Here is a 14,678-nt window from a genome sequence, read left to right on the forward strand (position 1 = left end):
TTCGTTAGGCCCTTAGAAAGACGCTGAAATGACTGTTTAGCGTGGATCATAACAGCAGATTAGTCTAATTGTTGGTTGAGGGATGCTTTGTAAATAAATCGCTTACTAAGCAAAGATTGAAAAGGAAAAGACGAACAAACAATTACATGCTGAGAAATGTGTTACTCCAAGAGCCCAAAATGTACAAAATTTATTGGAGTTTTTCTGTTGATCTAATTAAATAACTACAAAGAAAACAATGAAAGTCATAAATACGCTTTGAACAAGAGCGCTCCAGTCCAGGTGCTTTCTTTATTTCTCTTTCTTGAATCATTTAATAATTCATTGGTTCCTAAAATATTGAATTCATTAATGATTTTGAAGTATTTAACTCCATTTGTTTGATGTGAAAATCAATTTAAGATGTTCTGGATCGAAACGCAACGAATAGGGGGGGGAAAAAAAGCAACATTTGAAACATATCCACGTTAGTGTGGACGCGGCCTCAGCGGGGGTGAATCCCTCCCCCATCGACACACTCCCTCTCCCCCTGTCAAACACACAGATGTGTTCGAGGCGGGTCAAACCTCCCCCGATGTTTTGTTGCTCGGCTGTTATTTCAAGGCTACTCTAGAACAGTAAAGGAAAACACCCCACAGGACAAACACGGTTACTCTGAGTAAGACAAACTGGTAAAAATATAAATCTAGCGTACAGACTATAATGATGTGATGACCGGATTTCCCACATTAGGATTGTTATTTGACTGAATGAGCATTAAGCGAATCGAGAGAAATGTCTGCATGGTATGAACCCCCCATTTCCTCCCGTTGCTCGAGAAATGTGCAGAGTATTTCTCTTGTTCTTGCAGGTGAGCGGCCAAAAATAGATTCAGCCAACAACGGCGGAAAAAACATTCAGCCGTCTTAAACATCAACGGTAAATGTCAGGTCTGGTTTCACTTTGATTCTGAAATGCTGTCAACAAACTGAGGTCTCTGGAGGTCCTTCAAGGGCAGGTACAGGCGCTACAAACTCGATCCGTAGCTTTAAAGTGGTTTTGAATTTCTGTTTTTTTGCGAGAGATGGAAAAAAGAAAATGTATTCTGATGAACGGGGTCTATTTGTTTTTTTCTTTTCTTCCTTTTTCACTATTAAAATGATATTAATGGCTTCGATTAATTCATGCCAAGAGATGGAAGATATTTGTTTGTATTCTTCCTTTGATTTTCATAATTCACTGTGGTTTTTGGTCGCAGTAAATCACGTTGCCCTAACTGATAACAATGAAATAATTGTTTATTAAGCTGTTTCGCAAAGTAGAAACTTTCCCCAGAGACTAGAAACTGTTTCCACTGAGCAGGAAGAGTCTAAATAATGATTTGGGGACTTTTTTATACCCCCAAAAAGTCCCTGCCTGGGAGATAGTACTTTTCAAAAGATCAGCAGTGCTGAACATTTACGATTGGTAAAGCGCTCGCAGCATTTCACTTCAGCCATAATTTTTAAAAGGCCGGTTTTTGGTTTTTTTTAACATGGAGCTGCAGAGGAAAGCATTTGACGGATGAACTGACGACAAAGTCCAGGCCTTAGTGAGCATTTACGCTGAGGACGAAATCCACCTGGAATTGGACACAGCGTTGTATAGTCGCAGGCTAAACTGACGTGTAAAAAACAGCCGACTTATTGCACACGTCAGTGGACTCATTCGCCTAATCTTTATGGGTCTTTAGTCCACGGTGGAAGCGTAGAAAAGCGGTGGAGTGCAAGGGAGGACGTGCAGTGATAGATTCTGGAGGACACGGTGCAAAGAGGGGAGGGGAACGTTGGCAGATAAGGTGAGAGGGAGGATTCACCGCACAGAAATAGGCTATCCAATAAAAACATATTCACGTTGAAAAGAAAAGGCAGGTTGACAAAAGGTATTCAAGAGTGCGTATATTGATACAAGGGGAATCAGGATCAATTGTTTTTGCTGCAATTCTCAAGATGTGTCATTTAATATTGATTATCTGATGACTCCCAATCAATATCATATTGTCTTACATCTATAGAAAAATACTCTCTGCTCTTTTTTCCCCATGTGAACTTGTTTTGACATCAAAGTCTAGAGCTTCAGTCTCAAACCATTATAATTTTTATGTTATTACATGATGTAAGAGGTTTAAAAGAATAATTAGCCTCATCAATCAATATCTGACTGTCACAGTAACAGTGAAACGTCAGAGCAGAGGAAGCCTTTTTTTCCCCCCAGGAAACTGTCGCGGCTGTTGGTGTTCGCCTCTCGTTGGAGAGGTTAATGTGAACACGTTGCCCCAGGCAGACGCCACAGCTCCACTGCTCCCTGTATGATGCCAGTTTGATGGATAGCTCTGGCCTGCCGCTGGCCTGGAGAGACAGGGAGGAGGAGGAGGAGGAGGAGGAGGGTGGAGGGCTGGACATGCCTGGTGCACAGATGCAGCATTGCTTTGGTTGCAAACACACACACAGAAGCACATACGTCTAAGATCTGTAGCTATCACCACTAAGCAGGTAGTGAGAGCCCCTTAGGAGTACAAGTATGTCCGTGTGTGTGTGTGTGTGTGTGTGTGTGTGCGTGCATGCGTGTTTCTTCAGGGAGGACGTTGCAGGGTCTCAGTTGGCGCTCGCTGGCTACATCAAGGAAATGACTTTAGAAGACCTAAATCCTGTACTACAATAAAATCTCTTTATCACAAACTACACCCAAACAAACAAAACAAAACAAAAGGGCTTTTCAAAGTAACCTCAATTCTGGGAAAGCATAAAAGTTTAAAGGGTATGTTCAACCGAAAATGAAAGTATCTACTCCCCATCATGCCGACGGAAAGTTGGTTTGAAGTTTCGTAGTCAACAAAACATTTCGGGAGCTTCAGTCGATGGGGGACCGAGGACGTGCTCTTAGAAAAGGCCTTTTTGACTTTGTTTCAACACTAAGCATAAGCATCTGCTGACTACTAATATCGAACACAGAAGCCGCAGAGATGACTAACCGTCTCATCTGTTCGAAAAACAGAACCAGTACTTGTCTGCTCTCCCTTTGACCTCTGCACTTTTTACTCCTCTCCTTGTTTTTGTTCAAACTGGAGATTATGCAATCTCCCCCCACCACAGATCCTCCACATCGTATCTGCAGCAGCTTTCCTCTCCTGACAGCCTCCTTTGCACCTCCCTGTCTGCCTCCTCCCTCCCTCCTCTTTGCCCCCGATGCCTCACAACAACTGTGCGGTGCCAGAGGTCACATGAGCGAAAAATACCACAGCACCAGCAAACTATCTGTGGACATGGCAGAGTGTGGCTGACGGAGGAGATAACTTCAAGTAAATAACTGATAGTCTGTAGTTGTCTGAGGGGGAAATTAATGTTTGATAAGTGTGGGGGTGCAGTTTAAATACACTTAATAAACATATGAATGAAGTATTTCCTTCTTAAAGTATTTCCTCAATATGCAAACAATTAGCCGAGGGCTTGATGGGGTTAAGAGGATGCTCCTGAAAATGCTCAAATTGTAACAGCCTGAAGAAAGGTGGTGAGGGGTGATGAAGTGTGAAACACATGCAGAATGCTTTTATGTGCTCAATGTGTGTCTCTGTGTTTATACATGTGTGAGGTTTGACCTTCCCTGGAGGTTAAGCCCTGCGTAAGCTGACACGACATGTGATGTCGCACCTTCAGGGGCGTCTTGTTTATTTGAAGCTCTTTTATGACGAATATCAGTTTCTGGACGGAGTGTGTGCATGTTGTCGGCTGAAGTTCGGGGATTATTCTGCACTTATCTCACTATCGTGTCAGTATGTGTGTTTATTTTGGGGGCTTAGAGGCCACTTACAGGACGATTAGGTTTTCAAACACTTCGTGAAGATACGTTGTCCGGGGGAAGTTAAGTTCTGCATGCTGCTGCTAAAACCATACGACTTCTGGAGATGACTTCACATTTACAGTCAAAGGACAGAAAAACGTTACCTTGGCAACCCTGAGTTCCCTTTTATTCGTCTCACTTCTCCGTCTGCAGCTATAGCAGAGACAGAGACATAATGATGGAGCGATGACTCAGCTCTGTGGCAAAACCAAATCCGGCCATGTGTCACTGATCGTCATCAGTCGTATGAAAAACATGATTCATGTTTATTTAATTAGATTTTTTTAATGTAACACGGCTTGTGTGTTCACAGCTATCCAAGTGGCTCAGTGATAATGGTGTCAGAGGATAACTGAAGTTCACAAAGACCTTGAATGCCTATCTATGTTTATGTTTGACAGGCATGACCAGGTTCACCATCTTATTTGAGCATATTAGCATGTTACAGCATTCACCAATTAAAGCATTAAACATAAAAAACAGCTGTTAATGGCCTTGTAAAATATAAACAAAAGAGAAGGAACAAAATAAACATGAATCTCTGGATCAAATTTCAGTTTTGATTTTCACTCAAAACCAGAAATGTGTAAATGAAAATGAAAAATGAAAGTAGCGAGCAAAACTGTCGACCCGTAGGTGACCCGACATAGTCTCGGCTAGCTGAGACGGCACAGTCTCGGTCCTGTTACGTGAGCATAGACGGAGAACAGTGTTGATAGTTCTGGATCGAGTCGGGCAAACACTCGGCCAAGTCTAGGCCAAGAGATACGAAGGGTGAGTCCAGCAACACACAACTGAGTCTGGAGGACACCACACGTGTCATATGGCTTGTTCCTATTGGCCCAAGATTTTGATTTCTAGATGTGGGCCACATACGTCATGCCCAACACGGCCCGAGTTTGGTTATCCAGTACATATCCAGTCAGATGTCCTCTGTTCCACCCATATGTGGCATAATAGTACACTGCTAGCTGACATTAGGATTCAAATGTAATGAGCAGCTAGCATTGCTAAAAAGGTAGATGAATTTGCATTGAACAGTTTGCTAGAAAATGAGAACATTTATATTTCGAGCCTGCCACTGAGTCCTTGGTTTGTCTTTCCTGGGTTTAGTTATCCCAGCTTTAACATTTTTAGAGGCTAGGATTATGTTAACCTGCAATGTTTCAAATAAGCTTAATAACCTCGCTTAATGTAAATTCAAAAGCGACTGCATTATGGCTGGACCAGTGTCAGCTTTGGTAAATCCACTGCTTCTGCTTTTAGGCGGAGTCACTTTTATTTCAGGATTTAAGATTCATAACATTACTGCCATAGTAACATAATTGAATGAAATCTGTCTTGGTGAGCTCACCCAAACACAGACAGGCTTTCATTTTTTACAGCACACTCAACTTACTGGTTAGTACGTCAAAATGTAAGTGATGAACTTCATCAATATTGAATTGATCTGTAAAAACGGTATCCGGTGGCCTCGTACTTAAGATGCATACCATATAAACCCCAACACCCACAACTAGGGCCCTTTGTTATAAGTCATACCATAAGTTCATATCTGAACCATATGGTGTCCAACAAAACAAAACATCTGTAGTTTTGGATCTCTTAACACTAACACTCCTTGCAAGCTAAATGACATGACTTGGGGGTAAAAGGCACAGCTGCAATCGGCTTTGACCGATGCCAGTAATGCCATCACTGACGTTACAAGCTACATCAGCTTTACCTGACCTCCAACATCTTTTCGTTTTGCATGGTTGCCACATGCTGCAGAGACAGCAGAATCAGTTACACATCTGTAGGGAGTATGAAACCAAGTCATGTGGGTGGCCTCTGTGGTTTCACAGACTCGGGGCAAAATCTTTGAAGGTTCCTTTGACTATCACAGCTCTTAAAGGAAATATGCTCTTCTGTGTCGTATTTATTCAGTAAGTGCAACGAGTGCAACTTCCTCTAAGATAAGCTATATTTTGACATCAGTCACCTCGACATGTACACAAGATGCACGAGTATGTCTTCATCTCAACGAGCTTCATGTGATCCTGCTCCAATAAGTACAGTGGCAAGTAAAGTTAAGTATTTAAAATAACCTGTTGCAGACTTCCCTAAAACAAAATACACTTTATATGTCACTTTCATAATAACAAATAAGCTCGGCCAGGGGTGTCTTAACTTTATGTGGAAGCAGAAATATGTGAACATGCTAACAGGCCCCTAACTACTTAGACAATACTGGAAAGATGATTAATTTCAGTGTCTCAAACAAAAGGCAGGCGACAGAACTGACAAAGACAGGCTGGTTACATCCAGAAACTACAAAGAAACAGAAATCTATATGACGTACAAACCAGGACGAAGCTGGGAAACACAGGTGGGATTGCAAAGAATGACAAGGGCATAAAAAATGAGGGGAAAGTGAAAGGAAAGGGCGGGAAAAAGACAAAGACAGGAAGTGGAAAGTCTCAACACGACACGTGCAGATTAATTTTACAAAATAAAACAGAAAAAATCTAAAATGAAACCAAACCGGTGACAAACAAACTGCAAATCCTCATGTTTCAGTAGTTAGAATAAGTCTCTTTGAACCAGCAAAATGCTTAAATTACATTTTGGCTCACAGCCACACCTGCATTTGTAGCTGATGGCCACCATGACCAGCATGCTTCATAGATGTAATTTCCAATTTCAACCAATTTCCAATTTTCCAAAATGTAGCCATGGTTTCCCGGTTGTCATGTTTGTTTTCCACCAGCAAATGCCAGCTGATGTGACTTTTGACTGTAGGTGGAGACTACTGTACCCAACAACCACATGTATTTGCAGTTGTCAAACCACACAGCTTCAGTTTCCTGCACAATGGGAGCTGTGGTGGTTTCAGCGTTTACAGAGTCACATCTTCTACTTGAAAAGTAGCACAAATTGTGTGTTTCACCATCAAGATCCATGTAAATGATACACACTAAATCAGAAATTGTCAGCCTTTGACGACCACTGGATCAACAAATCAGCTTGTTTCATTCTCGGTTCTGCACATTGTGGTCTCGGTGCATGTTTGTCTGTGAGACCGTGCCAACTTTGGTTAGCCATAACACCATACTTTGCAAAGGCCTGCAGAGCTGTTAACCTACCAGGACCAAAATGCAAGTCTAAACTCAGTTGAATGCATAGAATGCTACACACTGCATCCGTCACACTTTCAATCATTTTAAAAGTTGTTTTTGTGACAATTTTGTTGTTTTTCAAGCATAAAGACAAGTTTGCAGGTCATTTAGATGCTTTGTGACTGCACTTGAATATGAAAACCTTTGGTTGCTCCGAGCCTTCGCGGTTATCAGTAGTGTTCAATGAAAAAATGGTCGATCTCACGACGCAGCTGCTACCAAACCAAAGGTGAGATTGAAGTGCTTCTGACACTCTGTGAACCACAGTCAGTCTATCAAAGTCATAGATTGTCACACGGGAAATGTAAAGGGTGAGCTAAGTGTTTTTCACACAGACATCCTTATTCAAAGTAAGTGTGAAAACCTGCACCTCTACCACATCATATAGCACTGACCAGAAAGGCCTTGACAACTGAAAAACATATATACATATCAGCATATATCAGCAGTTTTGTGGAGTTTCCATGACCGACTTGACTGCTACTGTAACTGCTTTATTTCTTTTTAAAGTGATAATTGTTCTCTTGATTGTCCACCAGTCCAGGCTGTCAAACTGACACTCTGACAAATGCATCTTGTGTATCTGGGGTGCCGGAAAGAAAAGCCAGAGGAAAATCATCAGATCGCCAAAGTCAGGGGGGTTCATCCTCTGTGGACGATGAATGTCTGTGCAAGATTTCATGTCAATCTTTCTAACAGTTGTTGAGAAATTTCAGTCTGGCAGTAGGTCCGGCCGATAAAACTACAGCAATGTGCATCGTATGCATTACATGCAAACCAATGGAAAGACTATAAGAAATACGCCCTGGCTCTTCGCTCTTCGAGTGTCTCCAGGCTTGTTAGGTAGAGCGAACAGGCCGTCCCTTACTGCTGCTGCTCTGCCACACCGCCGGTTTGCTCTGCCTACCAGCCCAGAGACACTGCAGCTGCGTCAGCCAAAACAGTCTGCAACTACGTCTCACAATCCGCCGCATCAGCTCCACTGTTGGTGTTTTACAGACCAACCGCCACACATTACTACAAGAGTGAGAAAACGAGTGCTGCCAGAGAGGAAATTGTGAACAGGTCAGCTCGCCAGTATGACAGGATTTTTATGTATTTATGTCATTTCATTTGTGTGTTTTTCCTTGTTGTGTCATCATAATTGTAACCTGTGTGCCCTGATAAAGTGGTTGAATTCAAAATAAAGAGGTTCAGTTCAACCTTTTTTTGCTTGGTCTTTAAAAATGATATTAATAAAGGACAGGTCATTAAAAATCATCAATAATTATTGATATTGACCGAACTCATAGGCATGTTAGTGACTGGGTCTGACAGTGTCATAATGCAGCCAGCAGAAGTCAGACAATAACTTGATTTCCTGTCACATCTTCAAAGTGTTCAGTGGAGGTCGAATAACTTCAGACAACAGTTCCACTTAACTGATTAAACAAAACGTCCACTAAAAATGAACACATCAAAGACGCTGAATAAACTAACATGACCAGATCTTAATTACTTAACATTCCTGGGAATCTGTCTGCTGCTGCCAGCAGACAGTTTATGTCAAATTAGTGCTGATTGCTGCGACTCAGGGAGTGAGCTGATTCAAATGAAAGATAGTGGAGATAGTAGAGGAGGAGGAGGAGGAGGAGACATATTGCTAATGACGGAGATGGCCGGGTTCACAGAGTCTCATAAATTCAATTAAGACTTGCACCCAATGACCTCGCAACTTTTAATTAATCCACCGCCTACTTACGTCGTCTGATGCGGATTTCCACGAGCTCATTTTAATGCAGAGAGAAGACAAATTCCTAAATCTGAGGTGTGAGAGACTGCAGGGGAAAAGCATCCCAGAAAAACATCTATGTCCTCGCTGTGTGACAAGACATCTGCACAGGAAACCTTCTTATGTGTCAATGAACTGATGAACTCAAACAAAGTCTGCACTCACCGAAGCTCCTCTCTCCCGCAGAAAACACTGCTCCTGAAACGCCTCGTCAGTAGCCCCCGCCTTTGTGACGTCACACTACATCATCATGTCAAACGTTTGCATAATTTATACTTGGCATCTAGTTTGGCCCAAAATTGATTTAGCACAGCTGCTCTGTTGTTGTTAGCTGTGCTGGCTCAGGCATGTGTGATCTGACCAATTAGATCAGACTAGGTATTCAGGAGGAGGGGCCTTAAAGCGACAGGAGCTAAAACAGACAGAGGGGGAATACAGAGCCGCAGCACCGGACAATATGTGAAAGCTGATGTGTTTTGGGCACTAAAGCACGTAAACCTATTGTAGTAGTAACCCAAAATAAAATTATGAAGCTGAAACTGAGCATTACATGTCTCCAAATCATCTCAGCTCCAATGATAAACCCACTAATTTGGAGACATTATCTTGGACTCTGGGCAGCTGTGATGGACATTTGTCCATGTTTTTCAGTTACATTCTGCAAACTAAATGATTCATCAGGTAATATGATAAAAACAAAACAGATTCACTGATAATGAAAATCACAAGTTGCAGCCCTAGTCTCCAGTATAGGTGCCGCTCACGGCCTCAGTCAGCTTGGTCACTCTGGTCCGACACATGCTGATTGAAGCCAGGTGGCCCTCTCCTCTGCGGGACCAAACTCAAACCACCTGTAGCCCCATCTCCGTTAGGAATTTACAGAGATTAAATACTGCCACTACAATAACCACATGTGGGCCTCTGAGGCGGGCAGAGGCAGCTCCCATAGCACAACACAGGATCTCCCAGTATGGTCTCAAACCGGTGAGTTTCTACCCAGTTTGAGGTCATACACTCCAAACAGCTCAGACTACAGTACCGGAGCTCAGCAGGAGCTACGAGGAGTTAAGAGTGTGAGGAGTGTGCAGGATGGGACATGAGGCAATAACAGAGCTCTCACTGGGTTAGTTCAGTGATTACGGTCCCTCTCATTCACAAACGATCAAGATCATTGTTCGATGACCCGCCGCAATCTGATTGGAGGAGCGAAACAGGGCTGGGGCGCAGTAAGCCGAGTAAGTAAACCTGACTTCTGGATGATTTGCTTTGTGAGCTTCTGCTGATCCCTCTCCACACACAAACACACACACACACACACACGCACACACACACACACACACACACACACACACACACACACACACACACACACACACACACACACATGCATTCATCTCCATTTCTAACTCAATTCTCTAATGACCATCACAAGCCAGTATCACATGTAAGCGTAGGAATCTGAGAACTAAAGAGAGACATGCTGTTTACTATCCCCTCTCTTTCTTCTTCTTCTTCTTCTTCTTCTTCTTCTTCATCAAACTCAAGGAAAGGCGGTTCACTCGACTTTGCCGGTACTTTCCGTCATGTTTGAACTGCTTTGACGTGACCTAGGAGTTAATTCGCCACTGCTGCTCTGGAGTTGAACCTGAGAGCACAGCTTCACCAATGGGACTCCACAGATATCCATTACAAATAAAGAGCCTCTTGAAGCTGGTGTAAAGACAACATTCGTTTCACTTTTTCACCTTCCAGAAAATTAAAATCCAATTATTGCTGATGATCCCACTCAAGCATATTCATCCAAAGATTCATTCGAGGGTTTATTTTGTCATCAGATCTTGGACATAATTCAGCGTGACACATGCTTTGCAAACAGTTTCTGCAGAAACATGACAAAGATACTACACACTGAAGAAACATTTCCGTATGAAGCATTGAACATACTTATGACGCATTATAACGCTCCTATACTGCTGTATAATCATCGCCTAACAATAATCATAAGTCATTTTGATTACGATGTCTATAGCGCATTATGAACATACGTATAATATGTCTATAATGCATTATAGTGTACCTATAGTTATACACAATCATAGATATTCAGAATGCTTTGTAACAATAATCATAATACATTATAAAGCATTTTATGATGAGCTATAAGGTCAAGTATCAATACTTCATAATTGCTGACTCACTCACTCACTAGGATTTGCAAGGATTAAAGTGTGATACAATTCTCGAAATGCATTATAATGTGATTATAAGTCACTGTAAGTGGCCATTTGGCGCCTTTTGGTAAAGTAATGAAATCCCTGTGTTACAGGCAGATATGATACATTACAAGCTGCTCAAAAGTCACTGCAAGTGGTCACGAACAGCACACAAACATGCACTGATATTGAATGAATGGACTTTGGACACTTTGGTGCTTTAAAATATGATTGCACAGCACTGTGGGGGCATTATAATGCAGTGTTCACAACGTGTTGTAATGCAATATAGACATCAACGTCATAATGAGTTATGATTATTGTTAAAACGCATTATAAAGATCTATGATTGCTTGCAACTATGATCAAACAGTGATATAGGCGCATAGTAATGTATTATACATATGTTCATAACGTTTTAATGCTTTATGGGCTTCTTAGAAAGTGTTACCCATGTTTCCTTAGGAGCAACAAAACGTACTTTTCCATTAAGTTCTGACACTGCTGTGTAAACACTGGCATGCGCAACATTCAATTAAGGACCCATAGAGTAATTTGACTGACTGTAATGACTCCATTATATGAGGCAGTGCCATGCTTCTGGTGCACGTAGAAACAATTAAGTGCTCTGCGGCTTCCCTCAGTCAGAATAAATACCATCTGGGCAATACGGACGGAAAGTATTTAGGGGCATTTTACGAGGACACTGGTGCCACCACCTTTTACTGGGAGTGCAGGCAGCGTGAGTGACACATTTAATGGATGCTTTTTAGTCTTCAATTATGCAGACTGCGATGATCTAAGCTGCTGTCCAGAGTGTGCGTAAAAGATGCGCCGGAGACCTTGGCGCGGCACACAGGCGCTCTCTCCGCCTGTCACTCGTTATTTCATCCGGAGGTCAGCACAAATTGCACAATTCCTGAATAAATGATTGCTTACCAACAGCTGCCAGCGTTGTCAAAGTGAAACGTTGTCTTGTCCCGAGCATCCTGACGCGCTGAAGATGTCCAGAAGCTTCAGTTATTCCACGGACCCTCTCCCCCTTTCACGCTCGGTGTTTTTTTTAAACCCGTGTAAAGTGAAATCGCTTAATTAAAGGGCCTGAAAGTCATTCCTGTGCTCCAGCATCCACAGTTTGACTGTCGGACGTCCCGTTTCAAACTCACACGGGATGGGTTCTGTTCCATTTCGGAACAGCGAACGGGAGGAGGAGGAGGAGGAGGAGGACCTTACGCACAGGACCTACGATACGCTACGTTTGAGTGGGCTGGTCTGCCAGTGCATGGGAAAATGTTAGCAGTGAAATAACAGCAACGGAGACGAACTGTCAGACGTTAAACAATTAGACCAGAATAGTCCTATAATCCTAATCCTTTAAACTTAGATCTACTGTAATTAGACATTAAAGACGCATTTCAATCGCATCATGTCAGAGAGGATGTTAGTGTGTTAAAGTGCATCACACATCTGGACACATCATGAGGGATTCAGTGTGAGAAAATTAAGTTTGGGCTTTTTTTTTTATGTAAAAAAAATAAGTCTTCCTCTAATAACGAACAGGTTTTTGTAATCACAGCCATGTAGGGAGGAAGATGTAGAGCAGATTTTTAGGCAAACTTTAACATTGTTGGTTTTGCTCCCTGATAAGTTCAGTAAAATTGCTCTTATGCCCCTTTGGCACTCAGCCCTCCCCTGCAAGTCATTTATTTCCCACGGGTCCACACTGACCTACCAGCTGCGGTCCTGTGGTGAAAGTTAGGGCTGCTGTTCATCATTAAAAAAGAAGTTTTACGTCTGTGTCAGAAGCACCTAAAGTATGTTTTTTTCACCTGTCCATGCACAGAGCCATACAGTATGCACTATATACAAAGTCACACATTTATTTTCTATGATGTGACAGAAGATAAGTTGCATTGTGTTATGGTTAGCTTATATGTAATCATCCGGCCAGCTTTGGAGGAGTCAGGCGTGGACCTTCTGGAGGAATAAACACCCAGAGTCACATCGGACTCTGCTCTGACCTGGAGCCATTTGCCGACAGGAGGACATGCATTCGGAAATGGTCATTTAATCTTTGACATCTGCATCTGACGCCAAAACAAAACATTTAAAAATCAGGTTTTTAGGATTAAAGAAACAAATGTGAGTGACGCATCGGTTCAGCTGCTTGTCTTTGGCCAGTAGCTCAGTTCCTGTGCTGGAATGAACAACACTAATTCAGCCCCTGGTGACTTATATGGCTACAAAAAGTGCAGGGTTACAAATCATCTGAAATTTCATAGACAGACAGATTATCGTGATTATTAGAGGAAGGGTGGTGGATGAAATTCAATCAAGGGGGAATAAAGAGGGTGCAATGTTTCCATACCATGCATTAAAAATAAGTTTTTACCTACTCTGAGCTTAAAAATGATACCTATTTTCACAGTTCTTCCCATCATCCTGTAATAGAGCTGTAAAATTAATTATTTAAGTAGTATTATAGGTCACTACAAGTAGGAAACCACATTGTGACATCTTAGCATCCACCAGAATTTACCTTTTTGGCTTTGCACCAGTCCCACAGGTGAATTGGATATTTTTACATGCGATGAAATGAATGAATTTAAGCTTTTACATGCAGAATTGTGATTTTGACATGTGTGATTTATATACTTTCACATGTTTTTCTCACACATGTGGATGAGAATTTCCACATCATGATTACTGTTGTTCCAGGACCATCATCGCGACGGTCTGACCCCGCTGGTCTGAAGTCAGCGCTTGGTGACACGTGTTGGTGTTGTTCCTGAAGCATCATAATTAATGTCACTCCGGGACCATCATCTTTTTTACTTTTTGATGAAAACCACTTCAGAGCAAGCTGTCGTGGCAGAGTGGGTTAAGCGTAATACTTTCACTCAGGAGACCGGGGTTTTAAATTATACTGTTCATTTATTTTTACACAAATGTCACAAATGTTACTTTCTTGGAGCTGTTTTGTTGACTTTGGTTTAAATATACCCTTTGACAATGTTAAACACGTGTATGAAAGGATAACTTCTCCTCAGACACGTGAAATCACGTGAATTTCACATTTTCTCACATGTGAACTAGAATGTTTTCATGTAAAAAAATGAAATTATGTCACTTATGGACTGGATATTTTGACCTGTATGCCTGTATCCATTTCTTCAGACGTTGAGGAGAAGAACCGCCGTTACCCCTCTCCATTTCTGTGTGTAAATATTATGAATGTCTATACACAACAAACTATAAACATTAACATCATTACATCAGTTGGCATGCAGACTGACATATTTACTATACATACAGTATATCCTGTTGTAACCTTCCTCATTACATAACGATGCAAACACACACAATACGGTAAAGAAAATATGGAAGTTCTCAACATATGCCGAGCCCAACACGTGCACACTTTAAACGTACACAAAGACACACAGCTGTATCAGACGGGATCTCAGGAACTCCCTGAGAATGAGACAGTTTACAGGAGTCCTTCCTGTCTTCAGCCCTGCAGATATCTGACCGAGAGTCAGGAAGACTCTGATTAGTTTCCGTGTACTTCCCCCACAACATACCCTTCCCCACCCATCTCCCCCCTTCCTCATCCTCTCAGACACCTCAGCCTGCTCATATCCTTTTGTTTCTCCCGCGAACAATGTATAGAAAGTG

At 42.0% G+C, this 14,678-nt stretch overlaps 1 protein-coding gene across 1 annotated transcript in view; it reads right to left on the bottom strand.

Annotated features, from left to right (window-relative positions):
* The window catches only part of itga1 (integrin, alpha 1), a 46,471-nt gene extending 34,306 nt beyond the window's left edge, over positions 1-12,165 (bottom strand). The window contains exon 1 of the mRNA XM_084383768.1: positions 11,940-12,165. Within this exon, the coding sequence (XP_084239894.1) occupies positions 11,940-11,988 (49 nt within the window). The 5' untranslated portion in view covers positions 11,989-12,165. The remainder of the gene's footprint in view (positions 1-11,939) is intronic.
* Positions 12,166-14,678: the final 2,513 nt, after the last annotated feature.

This window comes from Pagrus pagrus (genome assembly GCF_965226575.1).
Source record: "Pagrus pagrus genome assembly, chromosome: 19".
In the NCBI taxonomy this organism is placed as follows: Eukaryota; Metazoa; Chordata; class Actinopteri; order Spariformes; family Sparidae; genus Pagrus; species Pagrus pagrus.